General features: G+C 36.3%; 1 protein-coding gene across 1 annotated transcript; it reads left to right on the top strand.

Annotated features, from left to right (window-relative positions):
- Nucleotides 1-877: 877 nt before the first annotated feature.
- cers2a (ceramide synthase 2a) lies at nucleotides 878-26,661 on the top strand. The gene is made up of 11 exons (XM_067361792.1): nucleotides 878-1,263; nucleotides 10,320-10,492; nucleotides 11,188-11,305; nucleotides 11,534-11,652; nucleotides 14,313-14,370; nucleotides 14,836-14,886; nucleotides 15,179-15,271; nucleotides 20,214-20,342; nucleotides 21,784-21,890; nucleotides 22,158-22,311; nucleotides 24,870-26,661. Exons 2-11 carry the CDS (start codon nucleotides 10,320-10,322, stop codon nucleotides 24,999-25,001), a joined length of 1,134 nt encoding a protein of 377 aa, XP_067217893.1. The 5' UTR covers nucleotides 878-1,263; the 3' UTR covers nucleotides 25,002-26,661.

The raw sequence follows: 26,661 nt of genomic DNA on the forward strand, positions 1-26,661 counted from the left end.
TGATTTCAAAACACTGCTTCTGAGCTTCACGAATCGTTCTATCAAATGGCTAAACTGCTGAAATCATGTGACTTTGGTGCTCCGAACCACTGATTCGATTTGTAAAGCTCCAAAGCTTAATGAAGGAGTGTTTTGAAATTGGCCAAAAAGTTTTTTTTTTTTCTTAGTTGTGTGGAATGACATGAGGGTGAGTAATAAATGACAGAATTTTCATTTTTGGGTGAACTAACCCTTTAATAGGATTGGCTTTAGAAAAAGCTGCATACTAACAGTGCTGCATATTTATAGTGGCTGTATGAACTTTAATTCCTCACAAATGATTTGAATAGACTCTTCTTTAATGTCTTTAGTGTTTATCCTGCTAATTTCAAGATGTACTAAAGTAAATTTGCTGTTTAATTAATCAGAGACATGCACATTGAAAACAATGATTATAAATGTGAAGTGCTTACCTCATTGCACTTCTGGATTTAAAAAAAAAAACTTGGAAAAAGCGATTTCTTTTCATTTAAAAAAAAATAAATAATGCATAAATGTACTATTAATAGCAAACAGTTTATTAGTGGTTTTGAATAGTGCCTATAACAAATGCATTATGGATTTAAATAACCCATATAGATACAAATCTGACTAAATTTTTTGTTATTGTCATGAAATGCCTTGTTGTGATGCAATTATGGTTCTTTAAGTATTATGTACATACAATTCAACGATCATTGAACCACCCCTAGCTGTCGTTTACAGTCTGTAACAGAGCCTTCTCAAAGGTTTCGTCATCCTTAAAACGTCATAACTCACATGCAGTAAACGTCACCTTAAATAGCTTCAGCCCCGCCCTTCAGATTTAATGTAGCACTCCTCTTTTTGGCCCTCCTCTTCTGTCTTTCATTCGCCTGCCTCGATTCAGCTCTCAACAACACCCGGCAAAAGTACGTCTACACATTTTCAACCCGGACATGTGAAGAGAAAAGTTTATAATTCGAGCTACAAAGACTGAACGAGGCGGGGAAAACACCAAAAAGTGGAAGAGTTTGAACATCAGCTTTAACGCCAGGCTTCCCTTGGCGTTTTTTTTTTCTTATTATTGCGGGATTTAAGAAAACTATGCTGACAGACTGGATTATGGATTATGAAGAACGATCAAACTATTACAGCTTGCCTTGAATAACTGAGAGATTACACCCCTTTTCATGCACCTTCGCTAAATCCATCTCATCTCATCTACTCACGCGCTCACATCCTTGTTTCGCACTACTGCTGAAAGTAAGTACCGTAATACGCAGCTGTGCTCATTCCTGCATCACTCTTTGTAGTTGAACTGTCACTTTCTTAAATTTATTTTCATACATTCATATTTATTAGATTTTGAACCTAATGTTTTGTTCGGGCATTATCGCCTTTTGAAGATAGTTGTTTGATGTATAAGGCCTACGCTGGGAACGGCGCAATGGAAGTACACACTAAAATTGTGTGGCGCGTGATGTTAAGTACGCGCTGTTGTGATTACTACAAGACTACGAACAAATATCCGCCGTTAACTTATAACCGATGCTTTTTTTATGTAGTAATACGTCAAAATGTATCAATAATTTGGAAAACCTACAATGTTTTCTCTTTCGTGGTTTTAAGTAGCGGTTTCCATGTTTGAAAGCTGCTCGGATAATGCGTTGTGCAAAATTGGGGATTAGTTATTACGTAGGTAGTCTTTATCAGACTACCTGGAGCGAATTTTCACACTAAAGTCGGCTGTTCACAAACAGGTTTTAATGTAAACCGTTATGAAAGGCTAACTGAACACTCCTATACAATAAACACAACGTATCAACTAGTGATAGTCGTCTCGTGTTGCGCTCGAGGGAGTGGAGTCTCGTGTGTGACGTCATGACGTACGTGGATGGTGCGTTCAAGTCAGGTCGGAAAGATCGTATTTCCGAGTTGAACGCAACCGTAATGTCGTTAATACAAGTGGGAAGCTCGGGGACTTTTTTTAAGTTGGGGGCGTGTCAGTGAGAAACATGGCGGAATAACACAACTTAAAGGTATTTAGCAATGATATTGTCAGGCTTTTATATTTACAACGAAGTAAGCTTATTGCCCACATAAAATATGGTAGTAAAATAATATAATTATATAATATGTAACAATAAAGTTTACAGTGGCTTAATTAAAAACATAAAAAAGCAAACCACCTGGCTGATGCACATTCTTTGTTGTTCATTTTCTAGAAGTATAGAGTTAAAAATCTTTCTGTTGTTTTGTGTAGTTGAATAGAATTTTTTATAAACACTTTTTATTATACTGGATGAAACTCTCTTAGCAATGAATGATAGAAGTGCTCTACATATTAGGCCTAAACATGTACATATATCTTCTGCGGAAACCAAAAATTATGCTTTCGGAACGACCTGCCTGTCAACATATGTATTTCCATACCTCCGCACAGACATCACACATCATCAGCACGTTCCATGAGGCTATGCAAAGCTGTAGACAGACAGTCACAGAGCGCCACAAACAAACAGCAGCCGCCTTTTAAAGTTCCTCTTGAACCAAAACAACAAGTTTATGCTGCTATTCAAGCCATGTCGTAAACATAATTACGAGATGGAAACCCGTGACGTTCTACCCGGAGATGTTCACGTCCTCAAACTTGGATTTAGGCTTTTTTTAAGTCAACTCTGTCGACGCTCAAATGAATCTGCAGCAGTCAGGTTGTACAAGAACTTTGTAAGTTGATTATGTTCATTATTATTATAATGTTATTTGCTTTGAGACATGAGGTCATTTAAGGCTGTCTCTCATCTTGTGACGCTTTGCAGACTCTGCTGTGTGTGTTCATGTGTTTTGAAGGAGGTGCTTTTAAAACTAACAGAAGATGTTCTAATATTTTAATATATATACTGTTATGCCCTACTCATTTTTAAATTAGCAAAAGAACAAACTATGTCCTTTATGTTTTTATTTAAAGTGTTAGTTCACCCAAAAATGAAAAATCTGTCATTAATTACTCACCCTCATGTCGTTCCACACCCGTAAGACCTTCCTTCATCTTCAGAACACAAATTGAGATATTTTTCATACAATCCGATGGCTCAGTGAGGCCTGCATTGCCAGTTAACACTTTCAATGTCCAGAAAGCTACTAAAGACATATTTAAAACATATATTCATGTGACTACAGTGGTTCAACCTTAATGTTATGAAGCGACAAGAATACTTTTTGTGCGCCAAAAAAACTAAATAACGACTTTAATTCAACAGTATCTAGTGATGGGTGATTTCAAAGCATTGCTTCATGAAGCTTCGAAGCTTTACAATTTTTTTGTTTCGAATCAGTGGTTTGGAGCGTGTATCAAACTGCTAAAGTCATGTGATTTCAGTAAACGAGGATTCGTTATGTCATAAGTGTTTCTAAATTACAATGGTTCAACACTGGGGGGCGTGACTTTGGCAGTTTGATATACGCTCTGAACGACTGATTCGAAACAAAAAATTTGTAAAGCTTCGAAGGCTCAAGAAGCAATGCTTTGAAATCACCCATCACTAGATACTGTTGAATTAAAGTTATTTAGTTTTTTTGGCGCACAAAAAGTATTCTTGTCGCTTCATAACATTAAGGTTGAACCACTGTAGTCACATGAACTGTTTTAAATATGTCTTTAGTAGCTGGGCATTTGAAAGTGTTAATTATCTTGCTGTCAATGGAGGCTTCACTAAGCCATCAGACTTTATGAAAAATATCTTAATTTGTGTTCTGAAGATGAACGAAGGTCTTATGGGTGTGAAACGACATAAGGGTGAGTAATTAATGACAGAATTCTCATTTATGGGTGAACTAACACTTCAAATCTTTAATTTAATAAATCTTTTACTTTTTCACTAAAAGATTCATTCATGAATTTGTTCAGGTCATCTGGTTGGTTTGTGCCTACTATTTTATGAATATTGCACATAATACTCATTTGACCTACTACTTTTTGAAATGAAAATTCTAAATGAATATTGTAAATCTTATTGTGAACAATTCATCCGTACACGTTTAATTTTTCTCCAGTCATTTAGTCCTTTTAAACCCCGTCCCTCTAAGCTCACGCTGACATCTCAAAATCCAGTCAACAACTGATGCATAGAACCAAGTCTCGCCCTGCGTTTTTTCTTTTTAAGATAATTCGCTACACTCAGATGTACGTCACAATACAGAATACAAAATATGTTGCTACTTCCCCTGCGTCGCAATTTTAAGCATCAAATGCGTTTTTTTTCCCAGGTTGTCACTGATTCATTCTCGAACAAAAACATGACTAGAGCTCTCCAGATGCTTTTTATAGTTTGGTTATTTGCTAACCAAACAATTCTTCAAAGCTCAGTGTAAATGCAAACAAAAGCTGGCTTTACCAGACAGTTTTTAGACTTCATGTTCAAAGTCCAATTGTCTTATTTCAGCTTGGCAATTAATTAAGTCCTTTGAGAGACATTTTCCTATTTCAGACTCACCAAAGTTTGTGAAAATGTCCGTTAGTTGCAGTGGTGAACTCTAATAAACAATGTTTTAGATTGCCGCTCAACAAAAAAAAGGATATTATTGAATGGGAAAGCTTCTGAAATATGAAGTTAAAGACATACCTTTATTTAGTCATCTCTCATTCAATGTCATAACTTACTAACATACATTACAGCTCTTCTATCAATGTTTTTTCACTCTTTGACATTGCTCAGATAACATTCTGACAGTCTGCATTATCACTGTGCTTTTAGCTCTCCATTCACACAGAATGGCGGAGCAAGGAAGAGAATCTGTCTCATTCTCAAGCCTGGCCGGCTCCAAGCAGTACTCATTACCACAGGTGACAGTGCAGCTTTTCAGCCACTGCCAGCCAATGACAGCGGCCATGATGTCATGCTGACCTCTCAGAATGACTCCATTGAAACAGAGCAGGCTTTAGTACAGCTGGCGGCCCATCCGCTCAAACTGTGTCACTGACAGCACGAAGATAAGGAGGGGCTTTCAAGTCCTCCGCATGTTTTCTTGGGCCCGTGTGAATGGTTCACCAATCTGTACCAGGGATGCGTTTATGTCCCTCTCAGGAGAGCTCATCTTTTAAAGGAGACCTATAATGCCCCTTTTACAAGATGTAATATAAGTCTCTGGTGTCCCCAGAATGTGTCTGTGAAGTTTCAGCTCGAAATACCCCACAGATCATTTATTAAAATTTGCCCTTATTGGGTGTGAGCAAAAACACGCCATTTTTGTGTGTGTCCCCTTAAAGGTGCCCTAGAATTAAAAATTGAATTTATCTTGGCATAGATGAATAACAAGAGTTCAGTACATGGAAATGACATACAGTTAGTCTCAAACTCCATTGTTTCCTCCTTCTTATATAAATCTCATTTGTTTAAAAGACCTCCGAAGAACAGGTGAATCTCAACATAACACTGACTGTTACGTAACAGTCGGGATCATTAATATGTACGCCCCCAATATTAGCATATGCCAGCTCATGTTCAAGGCATTACACAAGGGCAGCCAGTATTAACGTCTGGATCTGTGCACAGCTGAATCATCAGACTTAGGTAAGCAAGCAAGAACAATAGAAAAAAATGGCAGCTAGAGCAATAATAACTGACATAGTCCATGATATCATATTTTTAGTGATATTTGTGAATTGTCTTTCTAAATGTTTCGTTAGCATGTTGCTAATGTACTGTTAAATGTGGTTAAAGTTACCATCGTTTCTTACTGTATTCACGGAGAGGAGCCATCGTTATTTTCATTATTAAACACTTGCAGTCTGTATAATTCATAAACACGACTTCATTCTTTATAAATCTCTCCAACAGTGTAGCATTAGCTGTTAGCCACGGATCAGCCTCAAATTCATTCAGAATCAAATGTAAACATCCAAATAAATACCATACTCACATAATCTGATGCATGCATTCAGTATGCATGACGAACACTTTGTAAAGATCCATTTTGAGGGTTATGTTAGCTGTGTAAACTTTGTGTATGCACTGTTTAAGGCAAGAGTGACCCCAGGGGGCGGAGAGCGCGCGATTTAAAGGGGCCGCAACCTGAATCGGTGCATTTCTAATTATGCCCCAAAATAGGCAGTTAAAAAAATTTATAAAAAAAAATCTAGGGGGTATTTTGAGCTGAAACTTCAGACACATTCAGGGGATACCTTAGACTCATATTACATCTTGTAAAAAAACATTCAATGGCACCTTTAAATGCAAATGAGCTGCTATCCCAGACCAGTTTCCAAAAGAAGGCGGAGCTTTAACAGCTTGCGCTTCTGTTACTCAACAACATCAAAGCTGGAGAATCTCACGCAGTTAAAATGAGGATTGTTCAGCCTTACATTGTTCAAACTGGAGTCGGACACTGATGGAGAGACTCCGGAAGAAGTTACAACTTTTAGAATGCAGCTAGACATTTCTGAATGGTTGGTGGTTAAATTTAGTTGCTGCGGAGTTGATTCAACTCATTAACTACCATGTGCCGTCATGTTAATCTTTTGTGCAAATCCAAGGCTGTTTCAAGCATGCAACGTAAGCTGGGTTCACACTATGATTTTGGCAATGATTTGACTGTCTGAGACAAATTTTGTGAATCCTAAAAGATTCCTCTGGAGGAACCTTTTGGTGTTCTTTATGGCTCATTTCCACTGAGCAGTACAGTTCAGTTGAGTATGGTACAGTACAATTCGGGACGGTAAACCCTGACCCGGCTTGCGTTTCCACCGCCAACAGTACCACTTGAAAGACATGGTGTATGCCGGAAAGTAGCCATCAACGTCATTCTCACATGAAGAAAAAACTAACAGTAAACAACAATGGAGGACATACAGCAGCTTTGTTAGAGGAAAGGCTGAAGGCAAGGAAAAACACCCGAAAAATACACATTGTGTTGCAACAGTATTGTGTTGTCATTCCTCTTGAGATACGTGCAAATGACGATTCTCTGTCAACCAATCAACGTTCTGCATATTGTGTGGAACTGCTTTGGGTGCCTCCAGGAACCAATTTCAAATTTTTATTTATTTTTTTTATTTTTTATTTTTTTTCTTGTTGGTACTATGTTACCATTAACTTCTATTATATTAAACTAAAAAACTGAACATAACTACACTACACTGAATACAAAATAAAAAATGTTTATTGCACATTATAGATACATTTTAATATATACACTTGCATGCACTTGGAAAAAAGCTAGTAATAGGACAAATAACAATGGACACAGAAAACAAGTATAATACATAACAATGCATGTAAACACAAATATGTTCAATGTAATAAATCAATGTAAAAAAAAAAATTGCCGTTAACATCTTGACTACTATACTAATTAAAAGCTCATCAAATGTTTTTTGTATACTCCACTTTAAAACACGTGTCTCTCAATCCTCTTTTGTTAAGTCTGACGTAATTGTTTCCGGGTCCAAAAGCTCTATCAGCTGCCAAAAGCAAACAACTAACAGTGCTACTGTAATACTACTGGAAAATCATGATCCTAACCTTTATTTCTATACTAAAATCTCAGATGGTCAGTTATTCAGCTTTTATAAATCAAGTCTGGGATGCCGTGAGACTGGAGACTGTAAGTGTACCGCGTGACTTTTGAAAAGCTTATCTTAAATGTGTGATATGAATCACCAGTGCCATAAAGTAAAAAAAAACAAAAACATTGCTCAAAAATGTTGAGTATTCTCACCAGAAACTAGTAGAGGCTTTTACCGGGAAACAGTATTCCTTGCATCACAACTTAAGCTGATAACATTATTGCTTATGTGATGAGTTGAGGTGCAGTCACATTTACTCTTGTTCAGCAAATTTTCACTGGTGAATTTCAGTCATTTCGATAGGAATCCACAAAAAATCAGGAATTTCATGTGAAGTCGAAAAATGAGTATGGGTCCAAGTTGGTCACTCGAATTTAGTGCATTGACCAACAGAAAGCTGCTTGAAAGGGACTTCTGTGCTTCACACATTACTTTGTTACACTGTTGACATTGAAGAACCCTTTTGCCCAGAAAATTTCACAAATGTGGTTTATGTCACCATGCAACCTAAAATGCACTCAATGTAAATAAAATATTCACAAGGGACAATTGACGTGACGTGAAGGCCAAGTATAGTAACCCATACTCTGAATTTCTCCCCTGCATTTAACCCATCCAAGTTAGCACACACACATTAGGTGCAGTGAGTAGTGAACAAATACATACATCTGGAGCAGCATTAATATTTACCTTACTAAAATCTGAGGTAATTAATGAGCCAGAAAAGTGAAAGGGTGCAGCAACTTCACTTTCTGCCAGTATTTTTTTTTTCTTCTGGTAGATGATCCTGGCACTCTACAAGAGGTATTCATTCCTGTTCAAACTTGTATTTCAGCATACTATGTGAAGATCCCTGCAAAGTTTTCTGTTAGCAATGCAATTAACGTCATAGTTGTGGAAATAAAAATCATTTCCTCATCTTTGTGACGTTTCAAACCTGTTTGATTTTCTGTCTGTGGAACCCAGAAGCAGATCTCACGATGCAATCCCAGTCACGGTTCACTTTCACTGCATGAAACACAAGCAGAATTTTTTAAAATCATTCTTGAATCCATTCTTACATAAACTTATCTCGTTCAATTCAGTACATCAATTTATGTAAAAAAGGATTTTTTCTGTTGAGCTCCAAAAATGTCCAAAAAGATAAAGTATTATGTGAGAGAGTCTTCTGAAGCCAAATAATAGCCTTTTTTTTTTTTTTTATAAATAGACTAAAATTTGACTTAAGTCATTAATAATTTTACCCTTCACTGTAAAAAAAAAAAAAAAATCCCAGTAAAATTTACGGTAAAAAAACGGCAGCTGTGGTTGCCAGAACTTTACCATAAAAAATACAGTAGCAACGTAAAAAAATACTGTTAAATTTACGGTAATATAACGTATTTCATTAACTGATATAATGTTAATTTACCAACCTAATGAAGTACTAATATCTGTTTTGTACCTTTATAATACACTGATAGTCACCAAACACAGTGGTGATAAGAGTCACATGATGAATCAAAGTTCATCACAAGCTGAGGACAACACTAAGATATAGAAGGTGCACACAGTGTCATTCACACACACACTAAACACCATCATGGTAACATGCATGAAATTTTAAAAATGCAATAAAAATAAATTTAACAACATAAGATGTAACATAAACCCTAATGTACATAACTTATTAGAAAAAAAATGAGAAAAACTAAGAAACAACAGAGTTATTTCAACGAAAATAAATCAAATGTGAAGTGTCACGCTGGGAATGTCAATTTACGTTTTTTCACTGTAAATTTTACAATGAATTGTTATTTTTCACTTCCAAAAACTGTGAATTTAACGGTATTTTACCGTAAAATTACATTAAATGTACCGTTAGATCTATTGCAGTTATTCACTGTATATAGTACGGAAACTTTCTGTAAACCAATTGACAGTTTTTCACCGCAGCATTTTTACAGTCTTTTACTGTTAAAATCACGGTCAATTTTTACAGTGTTGGACAGAGATGTCTTCTATTTAAATTAGTCACAATGTAAATGAGTAAATGAGTCATATTATTTATGTGAGTAACATGAAAGATTTGGGAGCTGCAGCATGGGGGAATGTTTTCAGAGAGCTATTTTAAAAACTAGGAATATAGTGTATGGATGGTTTTCAGTGAATTTTGATGTTTAATAGCTTCTATTCCCATTTACTTTTTATTAATGGACTCCTTAACCCTTACTTCTGAGACTTCCCACATTACAGTAATAACTTTTGTAGCTTTAATAAGGAATAATCTATAATAAGGAATAACTATATTACAGTTAAGACTATGCAGAGTAATTTTATATTTGATTTGTTAAATTTCTGTGCTATTTCTTACCCGAATACTGCTGTTAGACCAGACACTGATATAAAGTAGTGCGATAAGATTACATGTATTTGAATAAATTACAGCATTTATTTGAATTATTGAGAGGGAGATGAGAGATGCGTGTGTGAATTACCTGCCGTCTGAGCAGCATCTTTGTATTAATAGTGAAGCTGCAGGTTTCAAAAACTTCAAAAACCACCTTGTTGTTGAGAATTATAATGTAGTGATTCAATAGCGAAGCTCTTTTATTAATGAAAGCCGTGGGGTAGCGTTATCAAGTTTCTGTGCTGCTGAATGTCTCTGTATGCGCAGCAGTCTCTGTGCGTCTCCCAGAAGCCCCACAAAATCACCTTTAGTATAGTCTTTCAAAATGTCCGAATATGTCATAATTGTGTCTTCTTCTGCATCTAGATGTTGTCCAGGCTGAGTGAGTGGTTCTGGAACGAAAGGCTGTGGTTTCCAGAAGGCCATGGCTGGGCCAACCTGGAGGATCGTGATGGTGTCACCTACTCCAAAACATCTGACCTCTGGGTGACCCTGCCCATCGCCCTCATCTTCCTTATCATCCGACAGGTCTTTGAAAGGTCAGCATGAAACTTACTGTACATATTAGCTTATTAGTGTTTTTATGTGGTAAACACCAATGTCAGTATAACATTGTTTATGCAGTGGGCTTTTTTTTATCAGAAGTGCATATATAGACACGTGCTGTTTGTCATAAAAGAATCCTGAAATAAACTTTTATCTCTGATTCCACAAAAATATTAAGCAGCACAGCCGTTTTTAACATTGATAATCATAAAAATGTTTCTTGAGCAGCAAATGAGCATATTAGAATGATTTCTGAAGGATCATGTCACAAGTAGCTTTGAATTATTGAAATAAATGACATTTTAAAATTTATTAAAATAGAAAACTGAAAATTTTAATAATATTTCACAGTAGTACTTGTTTTTACTGTTGTTGTTCAAATAAATGCACCTAGACTTATTTCAAAAATATTTGTTTTTAAATCTTAGCAACCTCCAAATCTTTGAACGGTAGCGTAATATGGAGTGAGTTAAACTTACTGTGTACTGAAGCTCAGAAGTAGGATATTTCATCATTAGTCTTGTAGATGGAACCATTTAGTAATCAATCTGAATTATGTTTGACATGAAATTTCAAAAACTTAACAGCCTTTGAATGATCAGTGTTTTAAATATGGTTAACATTGATGCAGTGTTTTCAGTTTTTCCAACTCAAGTGTTGAGAGATTAATACTGTTTATTAACTTTAGGACTGTGGCCGTACGTCTGGCTGCAGCTTTGGGCGTAAAGGAGAAAGTCAGAGTGACCGTGGCGCACAACTCTGTGCTGGAATCGTACTTCAGAACCACAAGTAAAAATCCCAAACAGGTACAATTCAGCATATTTTACACTGCCCTAACAAAGTAATTTTTTCTTTTGAATGTTTCCTCATTTGCATTGCAAGCTGCTTTGGATTGATGCATCTGTTAAATTAATAAATGCATGCAGCATTTCAGTTTTCGCTAAGTCTTGTATGTGTACACACGTGATCAACAAATCGATCACAACTCGTGTTTCACCATTAACTGACCCTTCATGTTCTCTGTGACTCTACAGGGCGAAGTCGAGAGTTTAGGTAAAAAGACTGGGTTCTCAGAGAGACAGATCCACAGATGGTTCCGGCGAAGAAGGAATCAAGAGAGGCCCAACCAGATGAAGAAGTTCAAAGAAGCCAGGTACAGAGCAATACGCACAGGCTGATCCCATACTTTCATAAATGGTCATAAATTGCATCATGCTGCATATTTTATAAGCTTTACAAAAAGCAATTGACTGCTTAGTGTCATAAACATCATAAAATTAATGAGGAACATGATTGAGCAATGAATGGTACGATGTGCAGTTATTCTAGAGAATACACAATTTTCACTGTACAGCAGAGAACAAAAACATACATTTTCCATTAGGTGGTAGGAAGTCTATTGCACACAGGAGAAACGGTATGTGGTATCAATAAACAGAATCAAATTTAGCTAATGTACCCATGTATAAAATAAATTCACTGTGTTTTACTAACTGTGGGTTGGTCCTTTAATATCTCGCCCATGACATTTTCAACATCTATTTGTCTTGTGCTTCAGGAACACATCCAAAACGTGTGATTAAAGGAATGTGCAGGGTTCAATACAAGTTAAGATTTATCCAAAGCATTTGGGATAATGTTGATTACCTTTTTGAATATTTTTTTTTTTATACCGTCCCTAAAAATTTATACATTTAATTTTCAAAAACTGCAAATAAAATAACCAGGCTGAGCAGCAAACGTTACAATCCACATGGTTTTAAGGGTACAGTTTTCAATATTATACATACTAGTGTGATATTGTTTACTCACATGTCTGTGCAAAGTTTTACCCACTCATCATGACCACGTAAAGCTTATTTCACTTGCCCTGAAGTTCATTCACTTATTAAAATTACAATTTAACAACCTTACAGTTCAAATATAATTGATTTAACATGCTTCATATTTCAAAAGTTCATGACCCAGTTTATTTGTATGTCCACTACTGTAATTGCATCTTTTATCTTCTGTGGTAATGTACATTATGCCACTAAGACTTGTCGATAGCTTTTAACTTGTATTGAGCCTGGAACATCCTTTAAATTAGCTTGTTAACATGCCATCTATAGCTATCAGTCACAACAGTAGGTCATAGATGCTTTAAATACAGGCTGTTGTTCGTGATGTGAGCTTGTAATAGTAGAGTTTGTATTGTGAGTGGACTGTATCAGTGTTGTTTTGGCTTGTTTTTGTACATTTTGTCACTGTGTGTAGTAGGGATGCTCCAATCAATCAGCCACAGTTCGGTATCAGCCAATCACATTCTATGACTCGATCGGTAGTCACTAAGGGTACGTTTACATGACAAGTTTTTCCTTTGAGGTTTCCGCATACAGACAACACCATTGTCAAAACGATCCCCAAAAACAATCCGTGCAAATGCTGTATTCTGCTGGCAGGCCATTAAATGGCGATTAAACACTATAGACTGAATGTGTAATTCGCATGTGCATGACGTCATCGTTTTCACCGTTTTTGTTATTTATGCGGGTTTCAAAAACCCGTTTTCAAAAGTTTGCATTTTCATACCACCAAAACGCTGTTGTTGTGTAAATGAACGGCCAAAGCGCATTGAGTTTTCCATTTTTAGTTGAAAACGGTGTTGTGTAAACGGACCCTAAATTTGGCCGATCTCACAAAACAATCGCAATTTGATGAAAACCGTAAAAAGTTGCAGCAGTGTACAGATGAGGCTTTTGCGCCACATTCTGCTTTGTAACTTCTGAAACATTAGTAAATCACACATCTTTATTTAGGGTAGGTTGTCCCAGTTCAAATGGGCCTACACATAATATAATGCGTAGATCTTGAGAAAATCCTCACGGAGTGACATGACATACTGCATGGCTAGAGCTATAGGACTTCTGGGATCCGATCATGTCTTGGTCATGACCAAAGACTATAGATATAGAAAGACCTTTCATTCCTATTACTTATGAATGGGAGAAACTGCAGTATTGGGGAATATGTCCCGCCTTCTAAGTAAAAGAGCCAATCGCTGATTGGTAAAGTCATTGCGTCACTGCAGCTGCCGTTAAAAGCTTGCTATCAGTATGGAGAGGCTTTTGTACTTTTGATAAAAAGACTACCATAGTTTCAAATGCCATAACCTTTAATTGCTTTGAGATATCAATACAAAATTTGTCCAAGATGCAGTTTACATGATTGTGAACAAGCCCAATCTTGATTTTATGATCTGTCATATATACTTTGTAATAGTCACCATGTCAAGCTTGAATTTTAACTAAATAAATCAATAAATCACATCACTTTTTCTGGGGATTTCTCAGCAGTGTTGTAACTTAAGAACCTTCTAACATGATCAAAAACTATTTTATTCAAAATGTGAAAGCTGATGAAACCATGTTATAAGCCATTAATTTTAAGTATGCCACTTGAAATCACATGAAATCATTAAAAAAATGCCTTCAGGGCGTAAGGATTAACAGTTAAAGTCAACAGAGAGCTTACATATCACTTATATAAAGCTTGAATGATCGGGATCGGTATCAGTATCGATCATTCATGATGACAAGGAATCTGTAGTCGTATCGGCTGCAAAAATCCTGATCGGAGCATCCCTAGTGTGTAGTAACTTCATAATGCAAAAATAAGTGTAGACCCTTAAATTGAATGTCGGGTTATCAAATAATGTATTGGAACCAATAATCCAAATTTATTGATATGATGCATTGATTTGTATATTATGTTGCTGATAATGTGTTTGCCTTTGGATGTCATTATCTAAAATGGATATACATTTTTTTACAGTTGGAGATTTACCTTTTACCTTCTTGCTTTCATTGCTGGCCTTGCTGCACTTATTGATGTAAGTTTTTCAAACGCTTCACTTTTCCTCTTTGTGGCATATCATATCGACCAGTGATTGGTCATTTTGAGTTTTTCGACAAAACCTACTTTGGCCTATAATGTATATTTATTTCCTATAATATGGCTGTGGTCATTATGAATCTGGGCTGTTTGGCACTAGTTTTGTCAAGGGATAATAAACATTTTTTTGGTTTTACTCACCACAAAAATAGCCAAGGAAGTTGGCACCAACCAAATGTTTGACTGGTGGTTTATATCTACCATTATATCAGCTATCGGTCAACCTGCTCTCTAGATTTTGGCACTGGCTGTTAAAATACACATACTAGTTGACCATAACTCTTCCGTCATGTTTTTAACTCGTGTAATCTCATACTTGTGACCTGCATTGCTTTTGTTGAGATGAAATGTGAGCGCTCCTTTGTTTTGGCTTATATTCTCTTCATATTGTTATGCTCTGCAGAAACCTTGGTTCTACACAATGGAGGAGATGTGGGCGGGGTTTCCAATGCTAGTATGTTCACTTCTTTCATTCTTCTCCCATTGACTGTAGGTTTGAAAAGTGTCTTCACAACCTTGTCCTAATCTAAAACAAACTTTCAGTGAACGTTCATGTTGATAAGTGTACAGTATGTAAATAAGAGCAAGTATTTAAGGAGGTTCACAGAAATTTGAATTTGCCAAGGGAAATATGCAAACTGATGCCAGATTACCCTACAGCTTCAGGTCATGACATCTGTTCTGTTGATTGTGACACCGAGATGTCATCTTTCAAACATATTTGATTAATTTCTTTTTCTCTCCAGCCGCTGCTGCCTTCTCAGTACTGGTACTACATGATCGAACTAGGGTTTTACATGTCACTCCTCTTCAGCGTTGCTTCAGACGTCAAGCGAAAAGTGAGTATGCCGAGCATATGAAAGCCCCAAGTTAAAAAAAAAAAAAAAAGTTGATCAATCTTTTTGATAGAAATACCCACTACAGAATAAAAATAACAAAGGTAATTGCAACTTTTTATCTTACAGTTCTCACTTTTTTTCTCAGATTGTGAGATGTAAACGTGCATTTGTGAGTTATATAGTACAAACTGCAAAATATGAACTTGCAATTGTGAGAAAAAGTCAGCTCACAGTTCTTTATCTTGCGATTGTGTCACTGATGTGTACAAGTATTTCCACAAGATGTCCTGTCCAGCAGGTGTGTTGTTACGTGTGCGTGTGTGTTTGCATGTGAGGATAGTTAATATTTTACTTGTGCATCTGTGGAAAATCTCTTATCTCACAGAGCTTAATAACATAAATTTGGATTTTTGTGTAGTCCGTTTCCTGCAGAAAGAATCCAATTCTTGGATTAAGTTTATCAGCAGTTTTACATCACTCGCCCAATGTTTTAGTAAAAAAATCATACCTAAGCGGGTTGGGCTATTCCGTTGACTAATTTTAGAAGGGGTTTTGGGCACTTTTCAACTGGCCGAAGACAAGCTTGGCAAAGTGAAGAACCTCTTAAACCAGCTAAGATCAGCAAACCAACTTGGGCTACTTTAAAAGCAGTGAAATTGGAATCTCAGAATGATACGATCGCACATCAGGTTATCTTTCAAAGCAGTTCATGAAGTACGTCTCATGTTTAGTGCTATCCATTAAACTTCTTGCTATCTGGGTGAATAAAGCTTTATAACTGAGCTGAATGAAAATGATGCATCAATGTACATTTCTAAAGTTTGAAGGAACATTTGAGAGTCTAATAAGATCATACATCCACACAAAACATTAAAGCAAGCTTCATCTAACATCTAACAAAAAAAAAAAAAATCACCTGCCTGATAATAAAACGCAACAGATCGAATGTCACCTGGTGATATTTTCACAAACTGAATTAATAGGTCATCTATTTGACGTGATGGTTCGATTTAATCAGTCACCTAGTCTATGGTGCTCTTCCTGAACTTTGACTCTAAAGCTGCAGCAATTTCATACTAATATCACTCAGCAGAGTATGTGAAATCTAGTGCCTTAAGAGAGAAGGCACTAGAGACGGAAAAGAGACGGAATATGCAAAAGCTATAATTACAAATGCAGTTTAGCAAAAAATAAACGATAAACAAAAGCATTATCTAATGATGCTGCACTATGTACAAGGTTGTATGTGTTTTGTTTGTTTGTGAAGAAACGCAATGATTTGGTAAGTATTATAATACCATGATATTTTGTAATATGCAATACCATTCAAAAGTTTGGCATCAGTCAGTTAAATGTTTTTTATAATACTTTTATTCAGAAGAGACACAGTAAATTGATAAAACTGGAAATCCTGGAAAAGATTAGTTTCCATAAACATATTAAGCAGCACATTTAGTTCCAACATTGATAATAACAAATGTTTCTTGAGCACCAAATCAGCATATTAGGATCATGTGACACTGAAGACTGGAGAAATGATGCTGAAAATTCAGCTTTGCAAATACAGTCCTGGTCAGAATTATTGGCAACCTTGGTAAATATGAACAAAGAAGCCTGTGAAAATAAATCTGCATTGTTAATCCTATTCAAGAATATTCACAAACACTTAACCTCTTATTGAAGTAAAACAATTGAAAATGTTCACAATCTCATTGTGAAATAAATGTTTTTCTCTAATACACATTGGCCATGATTAATGGCACCCTTTTATTCAATACTTTTTGCAACCTCGTTTTGCCAAGATAACAGCTCTGAGACGACTTCTATAATGCCTAATGAGTTTACAGAACACCTGACAAGAGATCAGAGACCATTCCTTCATACAGAATCTCTCCAGATCCTTCAGATTCCTAGCTCCATGTTGATACACTCCTCTTCAGTTTTCTCTAGAGTTCAGGGGCCGGTTGCATCAGCTGTGCGCAAGTTACAACGTAGACTAGTTTTCACGTAAATGGGCACTAAGTTACAACTTACGCACTACTAAATATATTTGTGTTGCACCATTAAACTTAGTTGAAGCGTAAACGTATACACTAAATATTTACGGAAGCCTCCTGTCAGGAGTAATGATTGGAATAAAATAGTAGACTAACTGAACTGCATCAATAAGCTCTTGTTTTACCTGACAGACTTCATTCTTTACACATATATGATGCTGCTGATATTTACACGCTCTTACATTTTAAGAAAGAGAACATTATGTGAAAAAATACTTTGTTAGCCACTCGTCAATACGAACCCGTTAAGCGTGCCGCGATGTGTGCATCGGTCCTATCACTCCGTGTTGTGCATGTCAAATAAAATCAGTCAGAATCAATCTTTTTTTTTTTTTTTTTTTTGTATGAGTAACGTTATTTGTTTATTGATCCTTATTAATTTAGTTTCAAATACATTTTGATAGTGTTATTTACATATAAAAACATTTATGATTAAGTAGTAGGCTATTATATTTAATGGGAACTTATTTTTACTGTTAGCTACGTGAGGCAAAATAAGTCAGAATGAAGAATAAACTAAAATTCACAGAATTTCAACAACTTCTGCTCCTGTATTTGAAGGATCACTGAGGGTAAACGTCATATTATGCGACTACGCATTACTTTACGGAGACCTTACGAGCTACTAGCTACCCTCTGCCTTAAGAACAAATGGTGCAACCGAATAAAGTACAGAGTTACAAACTAGCTAGTAGTTACTAAGCAACTAGTGTGGACTTTACGTTCCAATTTAAGAAAGAATTTACGAACGGCTGGTGCAACCCTACCCAGGTCAGGGGACAGGGATGGCAGAACCTTAATTTTGTGCTCAGTGACCCATTTTTGTGTGGATTTTGATGTATGTTTCGAGTCATCGTCCTGATGGATGATCCACAGCCCGTTATAAGATTATAGCAGAGGCTGTCAAGTTTAGATTATCTGTTGGCATTTGATAGAATCCATGATGTCCAGAACCTCCTGCAGAAGAATAGGCCCACAAAGATCCAGCAGTATATTTAATCATACAAATGGGGTATTTTTTTTATCCCTGTGTGCACCAATCCCATCTTGTGGGTTTACTGCCAAAAAGCGCTTTATTTAGTTTCATCTGACCACAGAACCGGGTCCCGTTTGAAGTTCCAGTTGTGTTTGACAACTGAATATACTGGAGTTTGTTTTTGGATGAGAGCCAAGGATTTTTCTTGAAACCCTCCCAAACAACTTGATGTAGGTGCTGTTTGATGCTGTTTTAGGCTTTCTGACCCCAAGACTCAACAATTTTCTGCAATTTTTCAGCTGTGATCCTTGGAGAGTCCAATTCTCAAACTATCCTCCTTGCTGTGCATTAAGACAAGACACGTCATTTTCCAGGCAGATTCATAACATTTCCTGTTGATAGGAACTTTTTAATTGTTGCCCTTATGGTGAAAGTGGAAACAGCCACTTTCTATTTTGTGAAGCTCAACAATCGTTTGCTGGACATCAGAACTATATTCTCTGGTTTTACTCATTGTGATGGATTATTAAAGGATTAATTCACTTCAGAATTAAAATTTCCTGATAATTTACTCACCCCCACGTCATCCAAGATGTTTATGTCTTTCTTTCTTCAGTCGAAAAGAAATTAAAGTTATTGAGGAAAACATTCCAGGATTTTTCTCCATATAGTGGACTTATAGCAGTTACCAGCAGGTTGAAGGTCCAAATTGCAGTTTCAGTGAAGCTTCAAAGGGCTCTACACGATCCCACCCGAGCAATAAGGGTCTTGTCTAGCGAAACAATCAGTCATTTTCTGTTGTTTAAACTTTTTTTTTGTAAAGGCCGTTTGACTTAGTCTTTGCATGTTCGCTTTGTAAACACTTGCTCTGTACTTCTGCCTACATCAGGCGTGACCTTTCTAACGTGATTACGTAATGCGTGATGCTTCGCAGAGCTAGTGGAAGATGAGTATTTGCAGTTAAAGTATATAAATTTGTATTTTTCTTTAGAAAATGACACATCGTTTCGCTAGATAAGACCCTTATTCCTCGTCTGGGATCGTGTAGAGCCCTTTGAAGCTGCGCTGAAAAATGTAATTTGGACCTTTTTTTGGTAACTGTTGAAGTCCACTATAAGGAGAAAAATCCTGGAATGTTTTCCTCAAAAACCATAATTTCTTTTCATCTGAAGAAAGAAATATATAAAAATCTTGGATGACATGGGGGTGAGTAAATTATCAGGAAATTTTAATTCTGAAGTGAACTAATCCTTTAAGGGAATTTGGCCTTTGTTTCCTCATTTATACTCCTGTGAAACATTGGATAATTTATTTTATTTATTTTCAATAAATTATCACGTCTGATGCCTGTGATGGGCAAACTCGCGTCTATAACGAGAAAAACCGACATGTGAGGATTCTGTCCTTTTTTAGGGTCTCGTCTTCCTGTTTTTGGTTTGGTTACATGTCTTTGGTTCGTGTTGTATTCATATATCATTCGAACCGCACCAGAGTTCGTTTGGAAGCGGACCGAGACCCATCTTTTCAGCGGTCTCGGTGCGCTTGTTTGGTGCGCACCAGGGTTCGGATGGCAGCGTTCACATATGTTCAAATGAACTGCACTAACCGAGCAATCGCACCAGGGTTCGTTTTAATCGAACCAAACATGACAAGTGTGAACACACCCTTACTGACCACAATTGTTTGATCAGTAGTGTTCCATATGACTGATTACCATCTTTACAATACAGTAGTCAACAGTAGTCATCAAAGTTAAACCTTTTAGTTCTTAGGACAACTTTGATGAACTTTTTTGATCCACTTCAAATGTTGACTATATTTACCTCGTACTCCAAAGTATACTATGACACTATGATGATGTCCAAACCGTTGTTTTGTTTGTAAGATAATATTGCCTCTAATTCCTCAGGACTTTAAAGAACAAATAGTACACCATGTTGCCACCATCCTGCTGATTAGTTTCTCCTGGTGTGTGAACTACATCAGAGCAGGAACCCTCATTATGCTGGTGCACGACGCCTCCGACTATCTGCTGGAGGTAATGGAACATCTGAAGAACATTAGTGCCGAGACTGTGTCTCTGGAACTTTGACTTTACTTTAATTCAAAAATAATTTTTTTTTCAAGCAGCATTAGAATAAATGTATTTTCTTAGTGCTGTCAAATTGATTAATCACATCTAATTTTAAAGTTTGTGTTTACATAATATGTGTGTGTGTATATATATATATTATTATAAAATGGTTAGTTCCAGTTCTTGATTCTGATTGGTCAAAAGCCATGTTTTATTCGAGATAAAAACACTGCAATGATTACAGTTTACCCTTTGCCGCCATCTAATGGCGTAATAATGTAACATATTGCTGTTCACTATCAGGAACTAGTTTTTCCAGCGGATGGAAGGCTTTTAGTGATTTCACTTCATGAGAGACACTCCGCGTCATGCCTAACATCACCTCTTAGCTGTTATAAATTCACTGTAAACAGTGTATATATATGTATGCATGTATGTATGCATGTATGTATGTATATGTATATATATATAATATGTGTATGTACATATGTATATATAAATATATTATATATATAATATGTGTATGTACATATGTATATATAAATATATAATATGTGTATGTACATATGTGTATATATATATAATATGTGTATGTACATATGTATATATTATGTGTAAACAAACTTTTATGTTAGATGCGATTAACTGCAAACAATCAATCTGACAGCACTAATTTGAAGTAAAAGCAGTATGTCAGAATGTTTAACAGAATGCTTGAATTGTGGTGAGTTTATTGGTTCTGTTTGGATGGGACTAGTTGTCTCTGAAGAGGTTTGGTAAATTAGGCAGACATACTTAAATTTTTAATATCTGTTTTTCCTCCCAAATTTAGTGAACATCATGGAGCAAATTACGTACGTTTTTTTTTTTTTTCTGCTAACTTCCTCTGAGAAGTCTAATCCCATCCAGATTCCAGATAGCAATGTCTATAATTGTGGCTTCTCCTTGTTCATTTTGATCTTTGCTGAGTACCTTAACTAAAACTGCCTGGTACACCTTTGTTATGAATTAAGACCTTTTTTTTTTTAAAACCTAGGTTCAGGTACTGCTGCCATCCCATCTGATGTAAAAAATAAAATCAGTATGGAGAGTCTGATCATGGACTGCTCAAAATTTACAATAAAATAATATTAGTCACCATTAAAATAATTTTATCACATACATAGGTCTTGTCTACTTAAATGAGTTTCATCATCCACATCCAGATGATATATACTCCAAGTCCTGTCCAGCGCATGATTTCATGCACTGGACATGTAGATTCTGTAAAAGCCAGAAGTGATTCAGTAAATCTACGTCAGTCTATCATCATGGTTGTTAATGCAGGCGTGTAACACTGCTACCTAGTGGTGCTTTTGTGCAAGAGTCAAAGACTTATCTTCCATCTCTGTCTGTCCTATAACAGTCTGCCAAGATGTTTAACTACGCTGGCTGGAGAAAAGCGTGCAACTATATATTCATCGTATTTGCTGTCGTCTTCATGATCACCAGACTCTACATCTTACCATTTTGGTGAGTTAAATAATTTTCTATTTTGCTCCCAATGTTTATTATTAAATGATAAATCATTAGTTTGTCTTGACCCACTTTCTATTTGTCAAGAGTTATCAAATGTTTATCAAATGAAAGCTCTATAAATAGTAATTTGTACTTGTCTCAAAGTTTAGTTGAAATGCCACTCTTTAATTATGCTATGAACCATTGTGAAAATCAACTCCATATGCCTTTCTAATTGTCAGATGTAAAACTCTCACTTTCTCTCTTTTCTCTGTCTCTTAGGATCATACGTTGTACCTGGGTGTATCCGTTGACCATTTATCCTCCGTTCTTTGGGTTTTACTTCTTTAACGGGCTGCTGTTTGTGCTGCAGTGTCTGCACATCTTCTGGGCCATACTCATCCTGCGTATGGCTATCAAATTCTTGCCAGGCAATGTAAGTTAACCAACACAGACTGCATCATTTTGGCATTTCATGCACTATAGTTCAGTAACAGTGACTGTTGATTTAAAACCCAGAAAAACATAAATAGCCCACCCCCCCCCCCCCCACCCCCCCAAAAAAAATCAATAAAACTAAATTTTCCTCTTAAAGTTATAAATATCAGATGCTAACTTTGTCGTCCTTCATCTACAACAGGTTCATACACTACCATTCTAAAGTTTGGGGTCAGTGAGGTTGTAGAAAACTGAAATTCTATTAATATTCTATTAATATTTCACAATATTCCTGTTTTTGCTATTTTTCTATCAAATAAATGCAGCCTTCTTGAGCATAAAAACTCAAAAACATAAAATATTACTGACCCCAAACAGTAACATCTTACCAAAAATGTGTTAGTGTTTCATGGCCCTTTAAAGGTACACTAGCCTCGTTTCCACCGAAATTACCTGGAACAATTTATCCAAGGAACTTTTTTTCTCCCAGACCTGTTGCTGTCTGCGTCTAAAGTACCGTGAAGATAAGTCCCGTGGCGTAGGACTGCGCGTGACTTTCCAGTTCCCGTTGGATTTCGTCCTCCACATATAAGCTTAAAGGATTAGTTCACTTTCAAATAAAAAAATTCCTGATAATTTACTCACCCCCCATGTCATCCAAGATGTCCATGTCCTCCTTTCTTTAGTCGCAAAGAAATCAAGGTTTTTGATGAAAACATTCCAGGATTATTCTCCTTATAGTGGAATTCAATTGACCCCAGATGGATGAAGGTCAAAATTACAGTTTCAATGCAGCTTCAAAGGGCTTTAAACGATACCAGACGAGGAAAAAGGGTCTTATCTAGCGCAACAATTTCTAAAAAAAAATTAAAATTATATACGTTTTAACCATAGATGCTCATCTGAACTAGCTCTCTTCTTCTTCTAGTAGTCTCCACAGGTCAAAGTTTGAACTAATGGTTATATACTTGCACTAGCATATTGTATATGACAATTTAGTTCAGACTTTGGCCTGTGGAGGGCAGCAATACACTAAGCAGCATCTACACTGCCAGAATTCTAATAGAGAAGAAGAAGAGAGCTAGTTCAAGATGAGCGTCTATGGTTAAAATATATCATTTTTTATTTTTTAGAAACTGATCGTTTCGCTAGATAAGACCCTTATTCCTCGTCTGGTATCGTTTAAAGCCCTTTGAAGCTGAACTGAAACTGTAATTTTGACCTTCAACTGTTTGGGGCCAATTATAAGGAGTCCACTATAAAGAGAATAATCAAACATTTCTTTTTGACTGAAGACAGAGGGATATGGACATCTTGAATGACATGGGGGTGAGTAAATTATCAGGAAATTTTTATTTGAAAGTGGACTAATCCTTTAATAAAGCCTGAACTTTGTCATCCATCCATTGGCCGTATTTTTAAACTCTATTGATTTAGAATAGCAAACAACTCTTACCGCGCACACCGCAATAGATTTTAAAAATGGTGGTTGAGATCAAATAAATAAAATGCTGCGTGGAGAAAACCAATTGAAATGTTACGTAAACTCAACCAATCAGCATGTTCAGCGCCCAAGTCCCACCACTGAAAGTTTCTGAACTTTTAAAAAAAGTACTACCTCGTGAGCAGGGACTTTCTGAGGGGGAAATTTTTAACCCGAAATTTTATTTAGACCCTAGTTCCTGTACCACTCCAAAGTCCCTAGTTCCTGCGGTGGAAACGGGGCTTATGTGACTTTTCTTTTGTTGTTGTTGTTGTTCAAATATGAGTCAATATATCATCAATCCTTCTAAAACGTGCTTTTGTCTTACCCTGATTCACTATGGTAAGCCTATTAGAAGTGTTTCTATTTTAGACTGAATTGTTTTCGTAGGAATGGAAATTGTCTGTGCGTGTCTCGTCGTATCTGTAAACAGAAAAAAGTTGCTCCGGCTACTTTGACGCGTATGTGGTGTGGGAGTGGCATAGGTTAGTTGTCACAACGAGCGAGAAAGGTCGACGTAGAGCAGCTAAACCTCGAACAGAGGAGAGTCATGTTATATCAAATGATTTCTCATGTGTAACACAAAAGGAGATAATATACAAGGAGATACAACAAGGAATGGCTGAGATTTTTTTTCATCTAAACTGGTCATATCTCTTAAGCCTAGTAGTGAATGTTTTATGAGCGGTGGGATAACCATATTCATCTGCACAATCACGCAGAGCCGAAGCACAACCAAAATGATGATCTTCTGCAAAATGCATGTGGTTTTTTTTTTGTTTTTTTTTTTTACTTCTAGAGGGCCAAATTTACATAGTTTACCATGAAAATTTAAATGGTTGGTTGAAAATAAATCATCGCCATTCCTTGTTGTATCTCCTTGAATAATATTTCCTTTTGTGTTACACATGAGGAAAAATCATTTGAAATAACATGAGGGTGAGAAAATGACAGAACCTTTATTGTTGGCTATCCCTTCAAGTGGTTTGAGCTGAAATAATTGCATAAAATTGTAAGAAACATGAATTTCAAGGATTTTGAAGCTTCATCAAAGTTAATTTGTCTCGCTGCAGAATATTGTGGAGGACGAGAGGAGTGACAGAGAAGAAACCGAGTCTGAGGAGGACGAGACGCCAATGAAAAATGGACCAGTCCAGAATGGCCACTCTCCCCTAAACAACAACCATCACCGCAAGAATGAGTGATGCTAGCAGAGACGAGAGAGGAGGTACAACACTCCGCTTTATGTTCACATGGACGAGACCAACAAACTAATGTCAGGGGTGTTTGAGAGATCGAAAAGGCCCAGAGCAAACACACGCATTACATGTAGATATATGCGCTACTCATTTTTGGAAACATACTTCAAAAAAGAGGAACAAAATAACCTCTTATCCCTTGCAAACTATTTAAAACACTATTAATAGGCACTGTATCATTAAATAAGTTTTTTTGTTTTATTCAGGGTCTGTTTATAAATTGTCTATTGTTAGTGAGTCCAACATTCACTTGTTCTACTGGAAATATTCCCTCCAGTTTAGTACCTTTATTAGGACAAAGTTGTACTTCTGTTCACTGCTGTTCATATGTTTCATTTCCTTTTTTGTCTTTTTGGGCATCACTCACACTATCTCCCTCACTTAAGTTGTCAGTACGTTTTTGCATGTTTTTTTTTCTGGTCAACTGTCAGATTTCCCAGTATTTGTGTTCTGGAGTTGCCAGAAACTGACTGGAAATATTTTTCTTTTTTCATATCCCATTTGTTCACTTGACAATAACGGTCTCACCAAGTGACTTCACACGCCTGCTTTCCTCATTAAACAAACGTGACCTTAATCGCAGGCGTGTGTGTGTACCGAGGGTCTTCCTCACTGATCTTTCTCCAGTTGCACTAATAAACATTATTGACCCAGTAACCTTATAGAGACACAAAAACTCTCATGATTTGTATTGCCATGATAGACCGTCCCAAAGTCGCTGAATCGGTATGCTGCTTTTTTGCGTTTAACATTTTGTCCAGTCACTGTTGTGTTTGTAATGAAGCAACAAATGTGTCTCGTATCTAATATTTGTGTTTTGGTCAGCGTGTGTCCTGTAACACATTTCTGTTAAAGACTCATTCTTAGTTATATCAGTTACACACACAAATTATTTTAACTTTTTTTGTTTGTTTTTTTTTATTTAAGATTTTTTTTTATGTAAGGTCCAGATTTTTTAGCAAGCCTAATAAGCTGATAATTTATGCAGTAGATGAAAAATTGCTTTGTAAAAAAACAAAGTACTTGGCAGCAAAACCTGTAGATGATGTTTCTTCCATTAATATGATAAATCATTTTGATAATGATCAGTATTGACTGTTGGATGCACTTTGTAACTCTCCATCTAATGTAAAATGCATTATGATTGTGTTGTCAACAAACGTTTTGACACAATTGAACCTCTGGCTTGCATTTGTGGTATTTATGGGAAATTAATTCCATAATTTTCCAAAAAAAAAAAAAGAGAAAGAATTTCAATAATGGAATTAACCCCATATGTCTGCCAGTATGTACTGTTTGCCCAGTTTCTGCTGCTTTACATGAGGTCATGTGAAAATTTAAAGGGATGGTATACCCAAAAATTTAAATTCATCCTCATGTCATTCCAAATCTGTATTACTTTCGGTCTTCTGCGTAACAGAAAAGATATTTTGAAGAACGTTAGGAAAAATTTGGACACCGTTGATTTGAACCGTATGGACAAAAACAATATCTTCTTTTGTGTTTCACAGAAGAAAGAAAGAAAGTCATACATGTTTGGAATAGGGCTGGGAGATTGTCACGCGCATTTAATCAGTAAAGCCGGTTCCCTGATTACCGCTAAATC

Source organism: Chanodichthys erythropterus, chromosome 15 (genome assembly GCF_024489055.1).
Source record: "Chanodichthys erythropterus isolate Z2021 chromosome 15, ASM2448905v1, whole genome shotgun sequence".
In the NCBI taxonomy this organism is placed as follows: Eukaryota; Metazoa; Chordata; class Actinopteri; order Cypriniformes; family Xenocyprididae; genus Chanodichthys; species Chanodichthys erythropterus.

Excerpts from the sequence above, each read along its gene's own strand:
- cers2a (XM_067361792.1), top strand. The coding sequence starts at position 10,320 with ATGTTGTCCAGGCTGAGTGAGTGGTTCTGGAACGAAAGGCTGTGGTTT. Across the intron at positions 10,493-11,187 it reads ATCCGACAGGTCTTTGAAAG|GACTGTGGCCGTACGTCTGG; the intron begins GTCAGCATGAAA and ends TATTAACTTTAG. Across the intron at positions 20,343-21,783 it reads CCTCCGACTATCTGCTGGAG|TCTGCCAAGATGTTTAACTA; the intron begins GTAATGGAACAT and ends GTCCTATAACAG.